The sequence below is a fragment of the Akebia trifoliata genome, chromosome 4 (assembly GCF_017979445.1).
Source record: "Akebia trifoliata isolate Shusen 1 chromosome 4, ASM1797944v1, whole genome shotgun sequence".
Taxonomy (NCBI): domain Eukaryota; kingdom Viridiplantae; phylum Streptophyta; class Magnoliopsida; order Ranunculales; family Lardizabalaceae; genus Akebia; species Akebia trifoliata.
Window position 1 is genome coordinate 4,756,617 of NC_141378.1, and position 17,384 is coordinate 4,774,000.

Genomic DNA, 17,384 nt, shown 5'->3' on the forward strand with positions numbered 1-17,384 from the left:
ACCCAAAAATGTCAGATTCATTTAAGTAGAAACCAGACTATTTGAAAGATTAGTTGTTTTAGGATCAAATTTGAAGTCCACAAATTTTAGAAATGCTATCAATAACAAAAACAAGGTTGAAATTTGATAAATCTTTATGACCTAATATGAACAGATTTTTCATTATTGGTCATACAATTCTACTAATAAATGTGAGAAAATTGTATCCTATTTGTTTAGTTAAAAAATAATCTCCTCTTGTTTAAAAATAAAAAATAAAAGCTCAACTCCAACCATAACCTCAAAGTTGTTTTGCAATATGTCAAACCAATTAATAGCCTAACTAAAGTTAAAAATATTTTATGGGGAACCGTGATGTTAAGATCTTTTAAAGACCCAACTAATGCTTAAGACACATGCAATCCCCTCTACTAGGAGGAGGGTGGTCCCAAGGGATATTCATACTTAAGAACTCCACTTCATAAAATATGGTCTTCGTCATTTCACAAAAAAAAAAAAAAAAAAAATTATGGGTGCAACTTGATTAAGTTCAAATTGAGAATCAAACCAAATCGATAGCTTTGGGGTGGTTTGGTTTGATTTGGAACAAGTTCAAATTCGATTTTGAGTTACGAAAATAGAGAATTGATCTATTTGGTTTGATTCTTGGATCAAGTATAGAACCAAACCAAACCGACAACTAAACCCTTATGCAATAAATAAATATATATGTATATAATAACTATTATGAATTCTCTTAGGAGTTAGGACATAGATTAATGATCTTTTATAGATAAACTAATGACTTTTTATGGATAGATTAGTGATTTATTCTATGAAAATTTATGTTTATTTTTTATTATTAAAAATTACAATTTATAGAATATTGACAATTCCTAGAACCAAGCCGACTTTAGTTCGATTTAGGTTAGTTCGATTCTAATGGAATTTGGTTCGATTCTAATTCTTATTAAATGGAACCAAGAGGAACCGACCTATGTCAGTTATGTTCCAATTTGACTTCAAACCGAACCAAGTTGCACCCCTAAAAAAAACCAAGTTAATTCGGTTTCAAACGACCTTATTGGGTGAGCCAGATAGTCATGGGGTCTTTGGGCCACAAAGATTGGGGGCCCAGCGTTTAATAAAATATAAAATTGCAAGAAAAGATGAATAAAATATAAAATTGCATGGAGAAAAGAAGTATAAAATTATAATAGACAGTACAAAAATGCGGTGAGCGTGGATCGAACACGCGACCTTCAGATCTTCAGTCTGACGCTCTCCCAACTGAGCTATCCCCGCTAGATGGATTAAAAGTGCAATATTAAGCTACATATAGATATATTTCCAAATAGAATTGAACCGCACGACTCACGAACCTTTGACTTTGTATCTATAGTTGCTTGATACATGGATATCTGGCCATATTGCACCTGTCTCTCCACCCACACTACTATGTTCAGACAGCTTTATAAATAGAAGAGACATTGGTGACAAAGGACTATTAAACTTCATTTTCCTGCCCTGGGGCCCAGGTGGGAAAATGTTTTCCCATATCCCTTCATAAAATGATTTTTCCCACCTCTAATGACATTCTCTCAAAGGTTACCCACACCCTCAAAATTAAAAACCGTAGACCCACTCAGATATCCACTCAGTCGATTCAAGTACACTTGGACAAGTCAAATAAAAATATATCAACTTTGCAAGGATTTATTTTTTATATTTTAAATAAATAAAAAATATAAATTTTATTATGTTCACAAAAATATTATACAACTGAATAACTAAATCGAGTTTCTGACCTCGCTAGTTGCATTCTCAAACTGATTTGGTCAAATTTACAAATTGACTCAAATATTTTCTGAGTTGACTCAATGAATTGGTTTCATCAAATATTGACCCCAAGACACCTTGAAATCCAATCAGGCAAGTGAACTGAGATGGTATTAAAACAGGTCCGGTTCGGCACCCTACACTTTACGTTATGCTTTACCCTACGTGTTTTGTCCTACATGGGTTAGAAGTTTTGGAATAGCCTAATTTTTGGTGAGGATGATCTCCTCAACAAAATTTCTAACCCATCAAAAATGGCTTACAAAAAATGGACAATCCATGATTTTTCAACTTGTAAATATGGGACTAGAAATTTCGGAATGGGCTGATTTTTGGTGAGGAAGATCTTCTAACCATAGAGATCATCCTCATCAAAAATCAGTCCATTCTAAAACTTCTAACCCATGTAGGACAAAACACATAGGGTAAAGTGTAGGGTAAAGCGTAGGGTGCTGAGCATTTCCCATTAAAACAAAGTTAAAAACAACTCCTTATATATATATATTTTCCTAATCGTATCAACTAGGCAAATTCATTTCCCTACTGAATTGATACTATCAAGACAATTTTCCTGAGGAAATTTTATTCCCTTAGAAAATGAATTCCATGCAAAATATGTAAGTTTTAGAGGGAAATTTGGATGTTTCACAAGGAGTCCTCATAGTCATAGTGCTTAAAATGGGTTGGGTTCAGTTTAGATCCAAATTTCTTTACTTGGATCTGAATTTGTATCAGACCCCCAGACCACATTGCTTTATTCGGGTAAAGATCGTTCAACATTTTTTTCCTCAATGCTTGAGATTGTTAATTGCTATACTATTCTATTTCATTATAAGAATTTATGTTAAGGTAAAGTAGTGGAAAAGGATATTTAAAAAAAAACAAAACAAAAAAACCTAAAAATATGCATAGATGCTTTGCATGGTTCCTACACACTTTCACGTGAGGATGTGCCATATAAGGTACAATGTTATATATATATATATATATATATGGGGGGAATTCAATGGCAAACATTTTAGCAAACTTTTTGGCAAAACATTTTTCAAAACATGAGTTAGAGGTTTTGGAATGGGCTGGTTTTTTGTGAGGATGATTTCTACGGTGAGGAGATCATCCTCACCAAAAATCAGCCCATTCCAAAACTTCTAACCCATGTTTACAAGTTGAAAAATCATGGACCGTCTATTTTTTGTAAACTGTTTTTGATGGGGTTAGAAGTTTTGGAATTGGCTGATTTTGGGTGATGATGATCTCCTCCACCGAGAATCATCCTCACCAAAAATCAACCCATTCCAAAACCTCTAACTCATGTTTTGAAAAATGTTTTGCCAAAAAGTTTGCCCTTGAACGCTACCCTATATATATATATATGAGGTACAATCTTGAGGGCTCGGTACTCCATCACTGACTCTTATTATTATATATATATTCCAATGGTTCTAATTAGATATTCTAGACTTCCAGGCAAGAAGTCAACTAGAAGCTCCGAGCTATTTTAACTGTAACCACAGAATAGTACTCTTGATTCCTTCAATTTGCTAATAATTGTATACAAACATACACTACTTGGTCGTAAGGTCAATTGTTCAAACCCGGAATGTAATCTATGTATTACCATCATCAAGCCCTGTCTCAAAAATTCAATTGTCATAAGCCATGTCATGTGCCTATTCAAGTGTGCAAATTTTCCCGACAAAGATGTTGCACTCAGAGGTACAAACATACCCAACAACACTGCCACATAATACTTTTCTTGATATATAAAATGCTATACAAGACTAACATGAACATGTTTTGTCTACGGATAATTCATATTCATAAACAACAAGGAAGTTCAAATCAAAGATTAAATAAGCATTAAACAGCTACTCGTCTATAACAAAAAGTACAACAACAAAAAAAAAAAACACACAAAATGTTACTGTAAAGTAGCACATAAACTAGGTAAGATAATAATAACCTACACATGTGTCTTGAAGCAATCAGCAAATAAAAATTAAGCTAGATGATAAAAGTACAATGACCCCTAACTTGTACCTCAAGTATGAGGAGTGATTACATACAAGGTTAAAGCTCCCTAAGAAGTCTCTTTGCATGTTTTCTTATTATGACCGAGACATTTGCATTTACTGCACTGAAGTTGTCGTTTGATGACAATTTGTGATCCTGCTCGCTTCATCTTTGGTCGGCCTGGTGCACGACGAGTTGGAGGAGGTGTTACTTTCACTTTTTCTACAGATGAATCTTTCTCTGTACCCTTGTCAACGTTAGGCACCGGATTTATCGACTTTGAATATGTCAATCGGTAACTCTCAGTTGTGAAGTATCTTGAGCAATAATCATATGGGATTCTACCGATACAGTCAAAGACGGCAATAGCATGGGAGCATGGCAAGCCAGTGATTTCCCATTCTTTGCAAGCACAATCCCCACGATCAATATCAACAACATAAATGGAGTCTCCACGAACTTCAAACGTACTACCCGGTGAAAATAACACTTCAAGAGAGCGTGCTTTCAAAGTCTCTTTCTGTAGCTTCTCCTCCATAGATGGAGTAAGTCTTGACAACCAATGATTCGAATCCACCCGTCGTGTATAGATCAACTCCATTATCTTGCACCGAATCGCATCAACCAACTGTATTATAGGTAGCTCATGTGCTTCTGATACCCAACTGTAGAACGATTCTCCGAACTTTGACGTCATGTGGTTATACCTTGCACCCCCAAAGTATACATTTGCCCAATGTTCAGGATTAATCTCCAATATCCAATCATAAGCTTCGGGAGAAATACTTTTTATGCCTTCCATACTCTTTTGGAATCCCTCAAGTCTGGGTGCATAAGCAGCAATACAAAATTCGGAAACCAAGAGACGCTTCACTTCATGAGAGACTCTCTTAAAGTTCTCCGTAAGGTAGCGTAGACAATAACCATGGTACCCATTTTCAAATATCTCAGCTATAGACTTCCTTAAGCCCTTGTCTATATCTGCCACAAATGTTATCGATCGAGATGTTGACACTGCAGACTTCAATTGTTCTAAAAACCAACGCCAGTTGTCATCGGTCTCAGCATCTACTATAGCAAATGCAACTGGAAAAATATCATCGTTCCCATCAGCTGCTGTCGCCGACAACAATGTCCCCTGGTATTTAGAGTTCAAAGGTGTACTATCAAGGAAAAGGAGAGGGCGGCAACCTTGATTGAAACCACATAGTGAGGCATGAAATGAGACAAAAAGACGATGAAAGCTAGAGTCCTCCTTAGTCGTGAATGTAGCAAAGCTACCTGGATTTGTCTCCATTATCATCTCACAGAACAATGGAAGTTGGTTGTATGCTTCTTCATAAGAACCCCGAAGTTGCTCTCTGGCAATCTCCTTTCCACGCCAAGCTTGTGCATACTTTAATTCAATCCCATAATCTCGTTTGAGGTCCTCGGCAATATCTTTAGGTTTGTAATGTGGGGATTCTCGTAATTTCTCCTTTATAATACTTGCCACCCAACTTGTCGATGCTTGATACCCACCCGTCACAACAGCTCCTTCACATGTATGCGTTGGGTTCATTTTCTTGATACAAAAAAATGGAGTAGTTGACAACCTTGACGCGTGCAACCGCCATGGACACCCGTCTGATTTGCATTTCGCAGTAACTCGAAGAGGATCATTTTTCTTAAGTACATAAGCGAACCCATGAGCAATAGAGTATTTACGTAAGGCTTCACGGAATTCATGAGCACTATTAAATCGTTGATTCACACCCGTGATAATGTGTTCCCATGATTTTACATCTCTATGATGCTTAACATCATAGGAAACAGGAGGAGTTGGAGTTATATCAACAATGGATTTATCGATAGGGGCATCAACCGCAATAGGGAAATCAACCGGAACCAACGCCGCCTCTGATGCAGTCGTCCTGCTCGACCTAAAAAAATGAATTTTTCCATAGAATTCACACAAACCAAAAATAATAGATAAAGACATTGCAAAGACAAGTACCTACTGGCGGGCGTGTTCATGACACCGTGAGCAACAACATCTCCTTGTATGACATAAATATCAGCCGTTTCTGAATTTCCGTGAAAACTGATCATGCGTTTTAGGTCTTTGTCATTAGAAATTGAAATTAGGGTTTTTTTGTTTCCAGGTAGGAAGTACTTGATCGACATGGCATTATTGCTACAATTCCACATTTCTGCAATCTCCGACTTAAAATTGTCAAATCGAGTTTCTTCATCAATGTCAATGGCATGGGCATCTCCTCCCTTATAGGTCAAAGATCCATCTTTACCAGTCACAAACTCTCCGCAAGACTGACAAATCACGATAATTTTTCTTTCGGCCATGACCTAGCCAGTAAAATATAAAATCCCAAATAAATAATTTTTTTTCTGAAAATAATTCTACAAATAAAACAAGCACAAACTCGGAAGAAAACACACACGATACAAATTAAATTTACCCCAAAATCTAAACTTTCAACGCACATTGAAAACCCTAAATAGAAAACAACCTAAACACATAGTTAACCTTACCCACAAACAGAGGTGAAATTATTAAACCCTAACCCATTCAAGAGCCAAATCAGTAACCCCAATTCTGTGTCGAGTTGAAAAACTAAACTCGAATCGATTCACAAAGAACATATATTTCAGAAACCCTAGATTTTTTTGGTGGAACAAAGAAAGAAGAAGCCTTTACCTACAAGCAGAGACTCAGACGAAGAGCTTCTCCTTAGTCTCTCACCCTTGACTTTCTTCTTCTTCTTCAGCTCATACAGAGCTATAGCTAGCTTGTCGCATGTAAACCCCAATGGAAATTGGAGCGGGGAGGGAGTACAAGCTGTTCATATATGATAGATCAGTTAGTAGATTTATTAAAGTACTACCGGAGATCTAAGCCGACAATTGGGATTTAACTCCTTAGTTAACGTGCCTTCAGCCTTTCTATTTTTTTTTCTTTCTTAAAAATTAGGGTTACCTCCCTTATTTATTGACTTTGACCAATTGTAACTTGCAAACTTGGAAAGCAAAACACTTTCCTTGCTAACATAGTAGGATTTTAAATCTTGTTAAGGGTAGTTTTGAACAAATAGATTACGGTATCAGCAAAAATATAAAATTTCTTTTGAGGTTAATTCAATGTCTTGAAAATGGATCTAACTCCCAAACTTAAAATTAATATTTAACGGTAAAAAGGAATTTTTTTTTTTATTTAAATATTCATAGAATTGTTTCCCCTACAACTGAAGCGGATCATGTTTTTGGGTGTCACAAGGTAAGCCGAACTCAATTGGAAATTACGGATCTCCAACTACCCAACCCACCCACCCCCACTATATATACGTGTCATCTTGTCATTTCGGATTGGGGCAAGTCTTACCTTTTATGAATATATATATATATACATGACGAGGCGTGATTAATATTGCCTAAATTAATCAAAGTGGTATGTAAAGAAAATAAGAAATAAATTGATGAAGGCTTTTGTTAAATCACACCTTGAAATAAGCATTTGAAGGTATCTTTGGTAGAAAAAATTTGAGGGCATTTTTTGGTGGGAAAATAAAGATTTGAGGTGTATTTAATGCATCTTAACGTGTGCCCTTAAGACACATGTTAACAAGACCACGGATGAATAATGAATAAAATTGTGATAATCTAACTCTTTTTTTTGTATACTCTCTAATTTGCTAGTTTGCGTAACAATCAATCTTTGTCGTTGTGTATCCCGAAGCAAAGGGTCTATGATTCTGTGAAGGAAGCATAGAAAAAAGTGAGTCAAATTATCATGACTTTAATGAATATTATATAATATGCTACATTAGCCAAGAGTTTCTTGTAATGGGGGCAAATTTGAGTTAATGGTATAGTTGAAGGGCTTGAAGATGAATGGTTTTGAAATAAATTAAGAGTTGTTTCGGTTAGATATTGAAGAAAAAAAAATTTGGGTCATTTCCAATTAGTTTATGAGAGAAGGTTTAAGTCAAGAGACGATATCATCTTAAAAAAATTGGAAAGAGACAAGGGGTTGGGGGGAATGGGGAGTGAGGTGAAGGAGTGGGAGCAAATGGGTATGTAATTTGTTGAAAATACAGGGATATCTCAAAATAAACCATAAATGCAAGGATGTCAAAAAAAATTGTGAGAGCAAATGGTATGTAATTTGTTGAAAATACAGGGATATCTCAAAATAAACCATAAATGCAAGGATGTCAAAAAAAAAAAATTGTGGGGGCAATTGCCCCTACAGGTTCCTTATTAGCTCCACCCCCGGCTACATCAAAAGAAATTATGGTACCCATTGTTGTTTACCATTTCACTTAAAATCAGAATTTTTTAATGAAATTATAAAATAAAATAAAAAAAAGAAGCCCATAGTGTTGGCGAGATGGCTAGGACCATTTCTTAAGAAGCGGAAGTCTTGAGTTCGAATTGCCTCTTCGGGGCCACCTTGAGGAATTTATCTCAGAGATTACTTAGTGCGTGTGGGGGAAGGGGGATTGCATGTGACCAAGGATATTAGCCGAATAAACAACCTTTCAAACATGATCAGAAATCAAATTATACTTTAAGGTGCCCACCAACTCAATAAATTTTGTGGTGCTTGATATCATAGAATTGAGTTCAAAACCCACTTGCTTGTCTCATTACAACACTAGCTTTTACTTGGTGGCCACACCAAAAAATTTAAAGATGTTATCTTAGTTAGTACTCTAGACATAGGTTTAAAACCTACACTCACTAAAATTACTAATCTCATTAAAAAAAATAGGTTTAAAACCCACTTTAAATTGTTTTGAAGGTGCCAACTTGCAAAGTTGGTAAGGTTTGCGAGTCTTAGTTCAAAATTTGCCCTCACCCAAGAATGAAAAATCGAATATGTCAGTGGCCCTTATCAAAAACTAAATAGGTCAATTAGTTGTAGAGTCTGAAGAGGAATCATAAACAAGAAGGAAAAGTTGAATAAATTGGTTTCAAGGTTGAAAGATAGGATATGATCAAATTTTGGGAGGACCTAGATGGTTAAACTTGGTTGAGGTCTTAGTTCCCCAAATATTTTATTTATCAGACCAAGAGGAAAAAAAAACATTTGATTAAGAGTTAGTTGTATGATTTGGTCAAGAGATGATATTTTGGTTATAGTTTGTGGAGCCTGGTGATACTAGTCAGCAAGGAATATTGTTCATCATTTAACACAATGTTTGATAAGTTTGATGGTCTAACTCAAAATCAATTGACAATGAGTGAAGAGGTCCAAGAACTTATAGGGAGAGAGAAGGCAATTTGTTTTCGTTGTGGAACTAAACTTAACATGCACCTGCACGATTGCATTGGACTTGACCAAACATGTGGAGATATGAACTAGATGACATGGAGGAGAGAAAAGCTTACTCTGATACCATAATAAATTTGGGAGTCCAACTCAAAACTAATTGACAATGAGTGAAAAGGCTCAGGAGAGCTTATAAGGAGAGAAACAAGACAATTTATATCCGATGTGGAACTAAAATCAACAGTGCTTGTTGGTCAAGTTCGATTTAGAGCTCGTTGGGGGGTTGGACAGGGTAAGTCTCCCTCCCACCCGTAGTAGGTATAAATCAATCCAATCCAATCAAAATGGATACCTTACTCAACAAGGATTGTTAATAGTCAACCATCCTCTCTAGCTGGTCTAAAGCCATCCCCTCTCGCAGGTCTAAAGTGACTTTCTTCTATTAGGTTTACTTAATAAACTAACAAACTAGTCAAATAAACTAACAAACTAGTCAAATGGTCTTAGACGAGAACCCCACCCGCGGTTGTAATTTGCAGGTAATATAGGCCGGCGAATTTGAATTTTTTTTTCTTTTTTTCTAAGGAGAATGAACCTTCCCTCAACGTCAAACTCGGAATCTTCATCTTTTGGGGGATGTTTGGTAACTGCTACTAGTTTATCCTTGATTAAAAATTTCTTGCTAAAAATAAACTTTATTAACCGAAACAGCCAAGTATTTGCAAAAATTACTGGCCCAGTTACGTTTTGAAATATTCATCAAAGGTGCCATATACCCGTTTTGGTATTTTTATTTTTACCAAAAATGGATATCTTCAGCTTTACACGTACCTTTAGGGCACATGTTAACAAAAACCCTTTATAATTTATAGGTCTAGGTACTTGGCTTAAAAGGTGTCATTTTGCTAAGTTGGTTAAAGTCTGAGTATTGATACCATCATCCGGATTTCAATTATAAGGCAAAAATTGAACAATTTTAGTATAATTATACGTACAAATAAGTTATTATGGATAAATACGTAGCGGTGTTTATAATGGTTGTTATAATGGCCATTATCCATGTTTAATACTGTTGAAACTGGACATTTTAGACCTTTGTATCAAATGAAGCATTCAAATTTTACTGGGTTTTCAAATTGTTGAAAGTAGGGAGTTCTATCTTTTGATTGGTTATACTTAATGCTTGCTCATTAAGTAACTTGGTTTGTTAAGTCCACAAAGCTTATTATATTAAGAAGCTTTGTGGACCGAACATTATATAATGCAAAGAACAACATCTTTGGAGCTACGATTCCAAAATTGAGAATTCTAAATTCCTTTATAATGTTTTGGTGAGTTTTGATGTTTACTCATTATTCTAAGTTCTAATATTTTTTTTTCCTCTTTTATGATACTTTGATCTTGAATGCTGAGTGATGATGATGTAAATTGCAACCTCAGGTGATGAGGTTTCAGAGTTTTGGTTGATTGTGGCATTCATGTTCTCTGTCCCAACTAATAGTCTTGGATGCCTTGCCCATTCTATAGAAGACTAATCCGCATTAGAAGTAGGGGTGTAAATTAAATGGTTTTATAATTTGATGCAAGAATTTGCTCATCACGTAACGAACAATAAACAATCATAAATAACAGCTTGGTGCACTTTGGCTAGATCAACCTGGCACATATGTTTCCTTCACAATTGGTCCTGTGCCATGGTTTATGAAAGTGAGAATCACCACCTGTGTTTTAAAAGTTGCAGAGTTTCTTCTTTTTCGTATTATTTTTTTCATCATTATTCTTGAAACAGACTATGGGTTCATTCTTTGTTTCTCTCTTAATTCACAATATAGTTGATGAATCTTTTGATCTTCAACTGTTTTTTGGGTTCTGATTTCAAGCTTTAAGTTATTATTTTATTTTTAAATCTTCAACGAGTTATTTGGGTTCTTTTCATACAAGTTTCTAAATGACATACTTTTGACAAAATTCTTAAATAATTTTAGTTTTTCAATGTGTGAGATTTGTGTTTTCGGCTGGACTTAGCCTCTACTTTTATAGCTGTCTATTGGTTGCAGTTTGATTTAGCACATATCCAAAATCTTCTATTTTCTTGCAGTTGAGGTTTAAGTTCATCACAGTTCAAATTTAGTAGCGAACTTTAGGATAACTGGCAACATGGCTGAGAAGAATGGCTTGGATGGTGATACAAACACGTGTCAGGACACCTCATCAACGAGTAACTCACCTGTAATACAGACTGAAAAAAGCTCCGAAAAGAAAGGTGACCTAAACAGATCAGAGAAGATCAAGGGAGGAGATGAGAGCGTTAAAACTGTTCCCTTTCTCAAGCTGTTCTCCTTTGCGGATTCTAAAGATTTTGTGTTAATGTTCATGGGAACAGTCGCTGCTCTTGCAAATGGGATATCCTTACCCCTTATGACAGTCTTAATTGGGGACATCACCAACTCTTTTGGGGAAAATGCGGACACCAAAGAAGTGGTTCGGCAAGTTTCCAAGGTATTAGATCTTACACAACATTCCGTAATAGCTTTAGACAGAATTGAATTGAGGAATGTGATTTATGTATTCAGGTAGCGTTAAACTTTGTTTACGTGGGTGTGGGATCTGGAGTGGCATCATTCTTCCGTAAGTACACAGATTCGGAGTTCTAATGGTATAAAATAGTGAATGTTTTTTGAATTATTCGACACTAAAAAAATAAACCCATATTTATTATCTTTCAGAGATGGCATGTTGGATAGTCACAGGTGAGAGGCAAGCAGCAAGAATAAGGAGTTTATACTTGAAAACAATATTAAGGCAAGATATTGGTTTCTTTGATATGGAAACAAATACTGGAGAAGTTGTTGGTAGGATGTCTGGTGACACTGTTCTCATTCAAGATGCATTGGGGGAGAAGGTATGAAACCCAAAACATTGATTTGATTGAAACTTGAAAGGTCAAGCATTGACGATGAACCATTTTCTTTCTATTTTGTAGGTTGGAAAGTTTGTACAGCTGGTTGCAACATTCATAGGAGGCTTTGTAATAGCATTCATTAAAGGGTGGCTTCTTGCCCTTGTCATGTTATCCTCTATTCCACCGCTTGTGATTTCTGGTGCAGCCATGGCAATTGTTGTCAACAAGATGGCATCTCAAGGACAAACTGCTTACTCAAAATCAGGGATTGTTGTGGAACAAACGATCGGCTCAATCAGAACAGTACGTAACAATTTCAAAAATTTCATCGCTAAAGAGCATTTAATTGTTGCACTTTTTTTTTTTGACACAAATAAAATGGCTCCTACATAGGTTGCATCGTTCACCGGGGAAAAGCAAGCTATAGCTAAATATAACAAATCTTTAACAGACGCTTACAAGTCCGGTGTTCATGGGGGCTTAGCTTCCGGATTAGGTATTGGTACAGTTTTGTTTGTCATATTCAGTACTTATGGTTTGGCCATATGGTATGGTGCAAAGATGATAATCAACAAAGACTACACGGGTGGTGATGTCGTTAATGTAATTGTCGCTATGTTGACCGGTTCTTTGTAAGTTGCAACTTGCTTGTTTCCTCATATATGAATGTTTAAATGTGTATTTGGTTATATATGTGAACATAGTACATTAATGCATGTAATAGTGAAACCACGATTGTTGAGAATTGGAAAAAGGTTCACTTGTTGATCTTTGTGTCATTTGATGTTTTAGGTCTCTGGGACAGGCGTCACCATGCTTGAGTGCATTTGCTGCTGGACAAGCTGCAGCATTTAAGATGTTCGAGACAATCAATCGGAAGCCATATATAGATGCTTACGACACCAATGGGCATACATTAGATGATATTCGTGGTGATATTGAGTTAAGGGACATTGACTTCAGTTATCCAGCAAGACCAGATGAGCAGATTTTCACTGAATTTTCTCTTACCATTCCTAGTGGCACAACCGCGGCTTTGGTTGGACAGAGTGGGAGTGGGAAGTCAACTGTGATCAGTTTAATAGAGAGATTTTATGATCCACAAAGTGGTGAGGTTCTTATAGATGGTATAAATCTCAAGGAATTTCAGCTGAGATGGATCAGAGAAAAAATTGGGCTTGTAAGTCAGGAACCTGTGCTGTTTGCTTCTAGCATTAAAGATAATATCGCTTATGGGAAGACTGGGGCAACTCTTGAAGAAATCAAAGCTGCAGCTGAGCTTGCTAACGCTGCCAAATTCATAGATAAATTGCCAGAGGTCCATTTCTTTTTTTGGACTTGTTGGTTATTTTTTCTTTATTTAATTAATTTTAATCTTTCTTTCATGGTGATTCATTTCAATTCTTTGGCTTCTATGTGATGAACATCCTTAAAAACTGATTCTTGCGTGTTTATGTCATAAATTTTTTTATAGACTTATAGAGTTCTAGCCTAGTTAGTAATAGCATTTCATGTAATTTATTTAATACATGTCAGGGGCTAGACACTTTGGTTGGTGAGCATGGAACGCAACTGTCCGGGGGGCAGAAGCAGAGAGTTGCTATAGCTAGAGCAATTTTAAAAGACCCGCGAATTCTTCTTCTAGATGAAGCTACAAGTGCGTTGGACACTGAGTCTGAGCGGATTGTGCAAGAAGCATTGGATAGGGTCATGGTCAACCGAACTACTGTCATAGTAGCCCATCGCTTGAGCACGGTGAGGAACGCTGATATGATCGCTGTCATTCATCGAGGGAAGATTGTTGAAAAAGGTACGAAATCCTACATATATAATCATAGTATACTAGTTGAGCTCTCACATTATTTATTGTGTCAATTCATCAGGTTCACACTCAGAGCTCATCAAGGATCCCGATGGTGCATATTGCCAGCTTATACGCCTTCAAGAATTAAACCCAGAATCAGAAAACCATGCAATAAATGATCAAGAAAAAACAAAAATGTCAGTTGAGTCTAGCAGGCACTCGAGCCAACGAATATCCTTGAAACGATCCATAAGTCGGGGATCATCTGAGAAAGGAAACAGTAGCCGACACTCTTTCTCACAGTCATTTGATCTACCAACAGGACTCAATACACAAGAAACTGCACCAACAGAATCCAACATCCCTCCAAAGATTAAGGAAGTCCCACTACGTCGCCTTGCCTATCTCAACAAGCCCGAGATTCCATTTCTACTACTTGGTGCTATATCTTCAGTGGCCAATGGAATGGTATACCCGGCCTTTGGTATACTTTTCTCGGGTATGATCAAAACATTTTATGAGCCACCAAGTGAACTTCGGAAGGATTCTCGGATTTGGGCATTGATGTTTGTTGCAGTCGGACTATTAGCATTAGTATCATCCGTAGCAAGTACATATTTCTTTGCCGTGGCTGGGTGTAGATTAATTAGACGAATCCGATCAATGTGCTTTGAAAAGGTGGTTCACACGGAGGTAAGTTGGTTCGATGAGCAAGAACACTCAAGTGGTGCAATTGGTGCGAGGCTTTCTGCGGATGCTGCGAGTGTGCGTGGTTTGGTTGGGGATGCGCTTGCTTTGCTTGTTCAGAACACGGCAACTGCGGTCGCTGGTTTGGCTATTGCTTTCGAAGCATGTTGGCAATTGGCTCTTATAGTCCTTGTTTTGCTACCATTGGTAGGACTTAATGGATGGGTTCAAATGAAGTTCATAACAGGATTCAGTGCAGATGCAAAGGTTTGCTCGAACATCCATTTTATTTGATGCATGCTAAACTATAGTCCATTTACTTCAAAAAGTGTAGGAGTTAGAAGGGTTCATATTAAGGCCATCACATAAACATATTTCAAACGAAAAAACCCCAAATTTCACTTTGACAAAAATCATATTCTAAAGTAGGTGATATTCCTATAAATGAAACCCATCAAGGAATTTAAAGTATGTACTTCGACTTTCGTGTGCTAGAACTTCGGCTCGTAAGCACAAGATTCAATACATTTTTTATTTTTATTTTATAAGATTAGGTTCCAAATTCTTGGAAGAATTTCTGTTAATCTTTCAAGAGCCTCTTCTGTTTCTCGGAGGTTATATAGAGAACGTAGTTGGTACTTGGATATTATTTGTATCATTATTTAAGCTCCTCTTTTCAATAGCAAAAGATGTGACTCTAGACAGAATTGAATGGAGGAACAAAATTTGTTTAGCTGACCGACCCAAATCTTTGGGATAAGGCTTCGATGATGATGATGAAGCACCATATTAATATCTGTGGGCAGCCTATCCTATATACTTCTGTGTTAAAAAGAGAAGAAGAAGAAGAAAAACTATACTTCGGTTATGCCTGAAAATTAAGTGGTTTTTTGGTCCTCCATTTTGCTATAGCTTGGGGTCTTTGGAAGAAGAGGAACTCCAGGGTATACCAAAGTAAGGAAATTTCTTCCCACGCGGTACTGATAGAGATTTTGGGACTCTTTTACCATTGTTTTTCTTTCTTTTCTGGTGGGGGGCCTCTCAGCCTCCTCTTGTTCCTCTTTATTATCTATAAAATTGTTATATTTGTAAATAAAAAAAAAAAAAAGTGGTGTTTTGGTTATCGATATGTTGTCACCCCATGATAAGATGTATATTTAAACGGTTGCAGAAAATGTATGAGGAAGCAAGTCAAGTTGCTAATGATGCGGTTGGGAGTATAAGGACGATTGCTTCTTTCTGTGCTGAGGAGAAGGTGATGCAATTATACAAAAAGAAATCCGATGGTCCAATAAAGGCAGGGATAAGACAAGGTTTGATTAGTGGGATTGGTTTCGGGTTATCCTTTTTCTTGCTTTTTTCAGTTTATGCGACCAGTTTCTATGCTGGAGCACAACTTGTTCAGAATGGCAAGACCACTTTCTCGGCGGTTTTCCGCGTAAGTATTCTTTCCATTTCAATCAAGTTGTTCAAGAAGATTTCTTATAGTAAATTTTCATGTAGTAATAGTTCATACAAATGCCAATCAGATTATCTTTCGGTTGTTTGATTATTAAATTTTCAGGTTTTCTTTGCTCTCACTGTCTCCGCGGTTGGAATTTCTCAATCAAGCTCATATGCACCAGACTCAAGTAAGGCCAAGGCTTCTGCCGTCTCCATATTTGCACTTCTGGACCGAAAATCAAAGATAGACTCGAGCAATGATTCTGGAATGACATTAGAAAATATAAAAGGTGAAATTGATCTTCGACACATCAGTTTTAAGTATCCAACAAGGCCCGATGTTCCTATTTTCCAGGACCTTTGCTTGACCATTCATTCTAGCAGGGTAACTCTTTATAACTTACTAACACAAACAAAATTTAAAGCAAAACTTGCACTATTACAATATCTAACAGTATGGTTATTATGTATCAGACGGTCGCGCTGGTTGGAGAGAGTGGGAGCGGGAAATCAACAGTGATCTCATTGTTGCAAAGATTTTATGATCTTGATTCGGGTACTATAACGTTAGATGGTATCGAAATTCAAAAGTTTCAGTTGAGGTGGTTGAGGCAACAAATGGGTCTAGTGAGCCAAGAACCTGTGTTATTTAATGACACAATTCGAGCCAACATTGCATATGGGAAGGAAGGAAATGCGACGGAGGCAGAGATTTTGGCCGCAGCAGAGTTAGCAAATGCTCACAATTTCATAAGTGGTTTACAACAGGTTGGAACCTTCTTTTTAACTGAATTATAGTTGAAACATTATTATCTTTTTGTTACAAAAATTAAATTTACTATTTTAATTTATTCATTAATTGGAAAAAAAAAATGCAGGGGTACGACACGATCGTAGGAGAGCGAGGGGTCCAATTATCAGGAGGACAGAAGCAACGGGTGGCCATTGCCCGTGCTATGGTGAAAGCACCGAAGATTTTATTACTAGATGAGGCCACAAGTGCATTAGATGCTGAATCCGAAAGAGTAGTTCAAGATGCATTGGACCGAGTCATGGTGGATCGAACTACAGTTGTGGTGGCACATCGGTTATCCACAATTAAGAATGCGAATTTAATCGCGGTGGTTAAAAATGGAGTTATCGCTGAGAAAGGAAAGCATGAGACGTTAATTAATGTTAAGGAGGGAGTTTATGCCTCCCTAGTAGCACTCCATGCGAGTTCTTCATCTTAATCCAAATCTTGTATTTCCTCTCTTAAAATTTTGTAACTTTGCATATTTATTTATTTATTTTGGAGAGGGTGGCAAGGGCCCAACAGTTGTTGGGTCCCACATAAGGAGATCCAGTCCGGCAGTTTGGACTCAATCCATTATTCTTACCATCCAATCAACTCATAATTATTTATTTTTAACCATTCACCATATTTGTTTAATAAATGTTAAATC

At 36.6% G+C, this 17,384-nt stretch overlaps 2 protein-coding genes and 1 non-coding gene across 4 annotated transcripts; 1 reads left to right on the plus strand and 2 right to left on the minus strand.

The window, feature by feature from the left end:
• Positions 1–1,211: 1,211 nt before the first annotated feature.
• On the minus strand, positions 1,212–1,284 carry TRNAF-GAA (transfer RNA phenylalanine (anticodon GAA)). Its single transcript has one exon. It is a non-coding gene; the product is annotated as a tRNA-Phe (tRNA).
• A 2,370-nt stretch (positions 1,285–3,654) lies between these two features.
• Positions 3,655–6,688, minus strand: LOC147403168 (uncharacterized). 2 transcript variants are annotated; one of them, XM_086438654.1, is made up of 3 exons: positions 6,530–6,688; positions 5,828–6,177; positions 3,655–5,744 (listed from the first exon to the last, which is right to left on the minus strand). In XM_086438654.1, exons 2-3 carry the CDS (start codon positions 6,172–6,174, stop codon positions 3,899–3,901), a joined length of 2,193 nt encoding a protein of 730 aa, XP_086294780.1. In that variant the 5' UTR covers positions 6,175–6,177; positions 6,530–6,688; the 3' UTR covers positions 3,655–3,898. The 2 variants fall into 2 exon arrangements, with proteins under 2 accessions (XP_086294780.1, XP_086294779.1); XM_086438653.1 differs by having other exon boundaries at positions 3,655–5,753.
• Positions 6,689–10,306: 3,618 nt separating this feature from the next.
• LOC147403169 (ABC transporter B family member 4-like) lies at positions 10,307–17,384 on the plus strand. Its single transcript, XM_086438655.1, has 13 exons — positions 10,307–10,434; positions 11,202–11,602; positions 11,677–11,731; positions 11,830–12,005; positions 12,087–12,308; positions 12,399–12,637; positions 12,798–13,323; positions 13,542–13,815; positions 13,889–14,763; positions 15,668–15,934; positions 16,061–16,324; positions 16,414–16,707; positions 16,818–17,384. The coding sequence occupies exons 2-13, from the start codon at positions 11,261–11,263 to the stop codon at positions 17,169–17,171; spliced, it is 3,888 nt and encodes a 1,295-aa protein (XP_086294781.1). The 5' UTR covers positions 10,307–10,434; positions 11,202–11,260; the 3' UTR covers positions 17,172–17,384.

Bases quoted from the DNA above. Each gene is read 5' to 3' on its own strand.
- LOC147403168 (XM_086438653.1), bottom strand. From the start codon at position 6,174: ATGGCCGAAAGAAAAATTATCGTGATTTGTCAGTCTTGCGGAGAGTTT. The intron at 5,754-5,827 runs GTACTTGTCTTT...TCATTTTTTTAG, and splicing joins ATGAACACGCCCGCCAGTAG to GTCGAGCAGGACGACTGCAT.
- LOC147403169 (XM_086438655.1), top strand. From the start codon at position 11,261: ATGGCTGAGAAGAATGGCTTGGATGGTGATACAAACACGTGTCAGGAC. The intron at 13,816-13,888 runs GTACGAAATCCT...TCAATTCATCAG, and splicing joins AGGGAAGATTGTTGAAAAAG to GTTCACACTCAGAGCTCATC. The intron at 14,764-15,667 runs GTTTGCTCGAAC...AAACGGTTGCAG, and splicing joins GATTCAGTGCAGATGCAAAG to AAAATGTATGAGGAAGCAAG.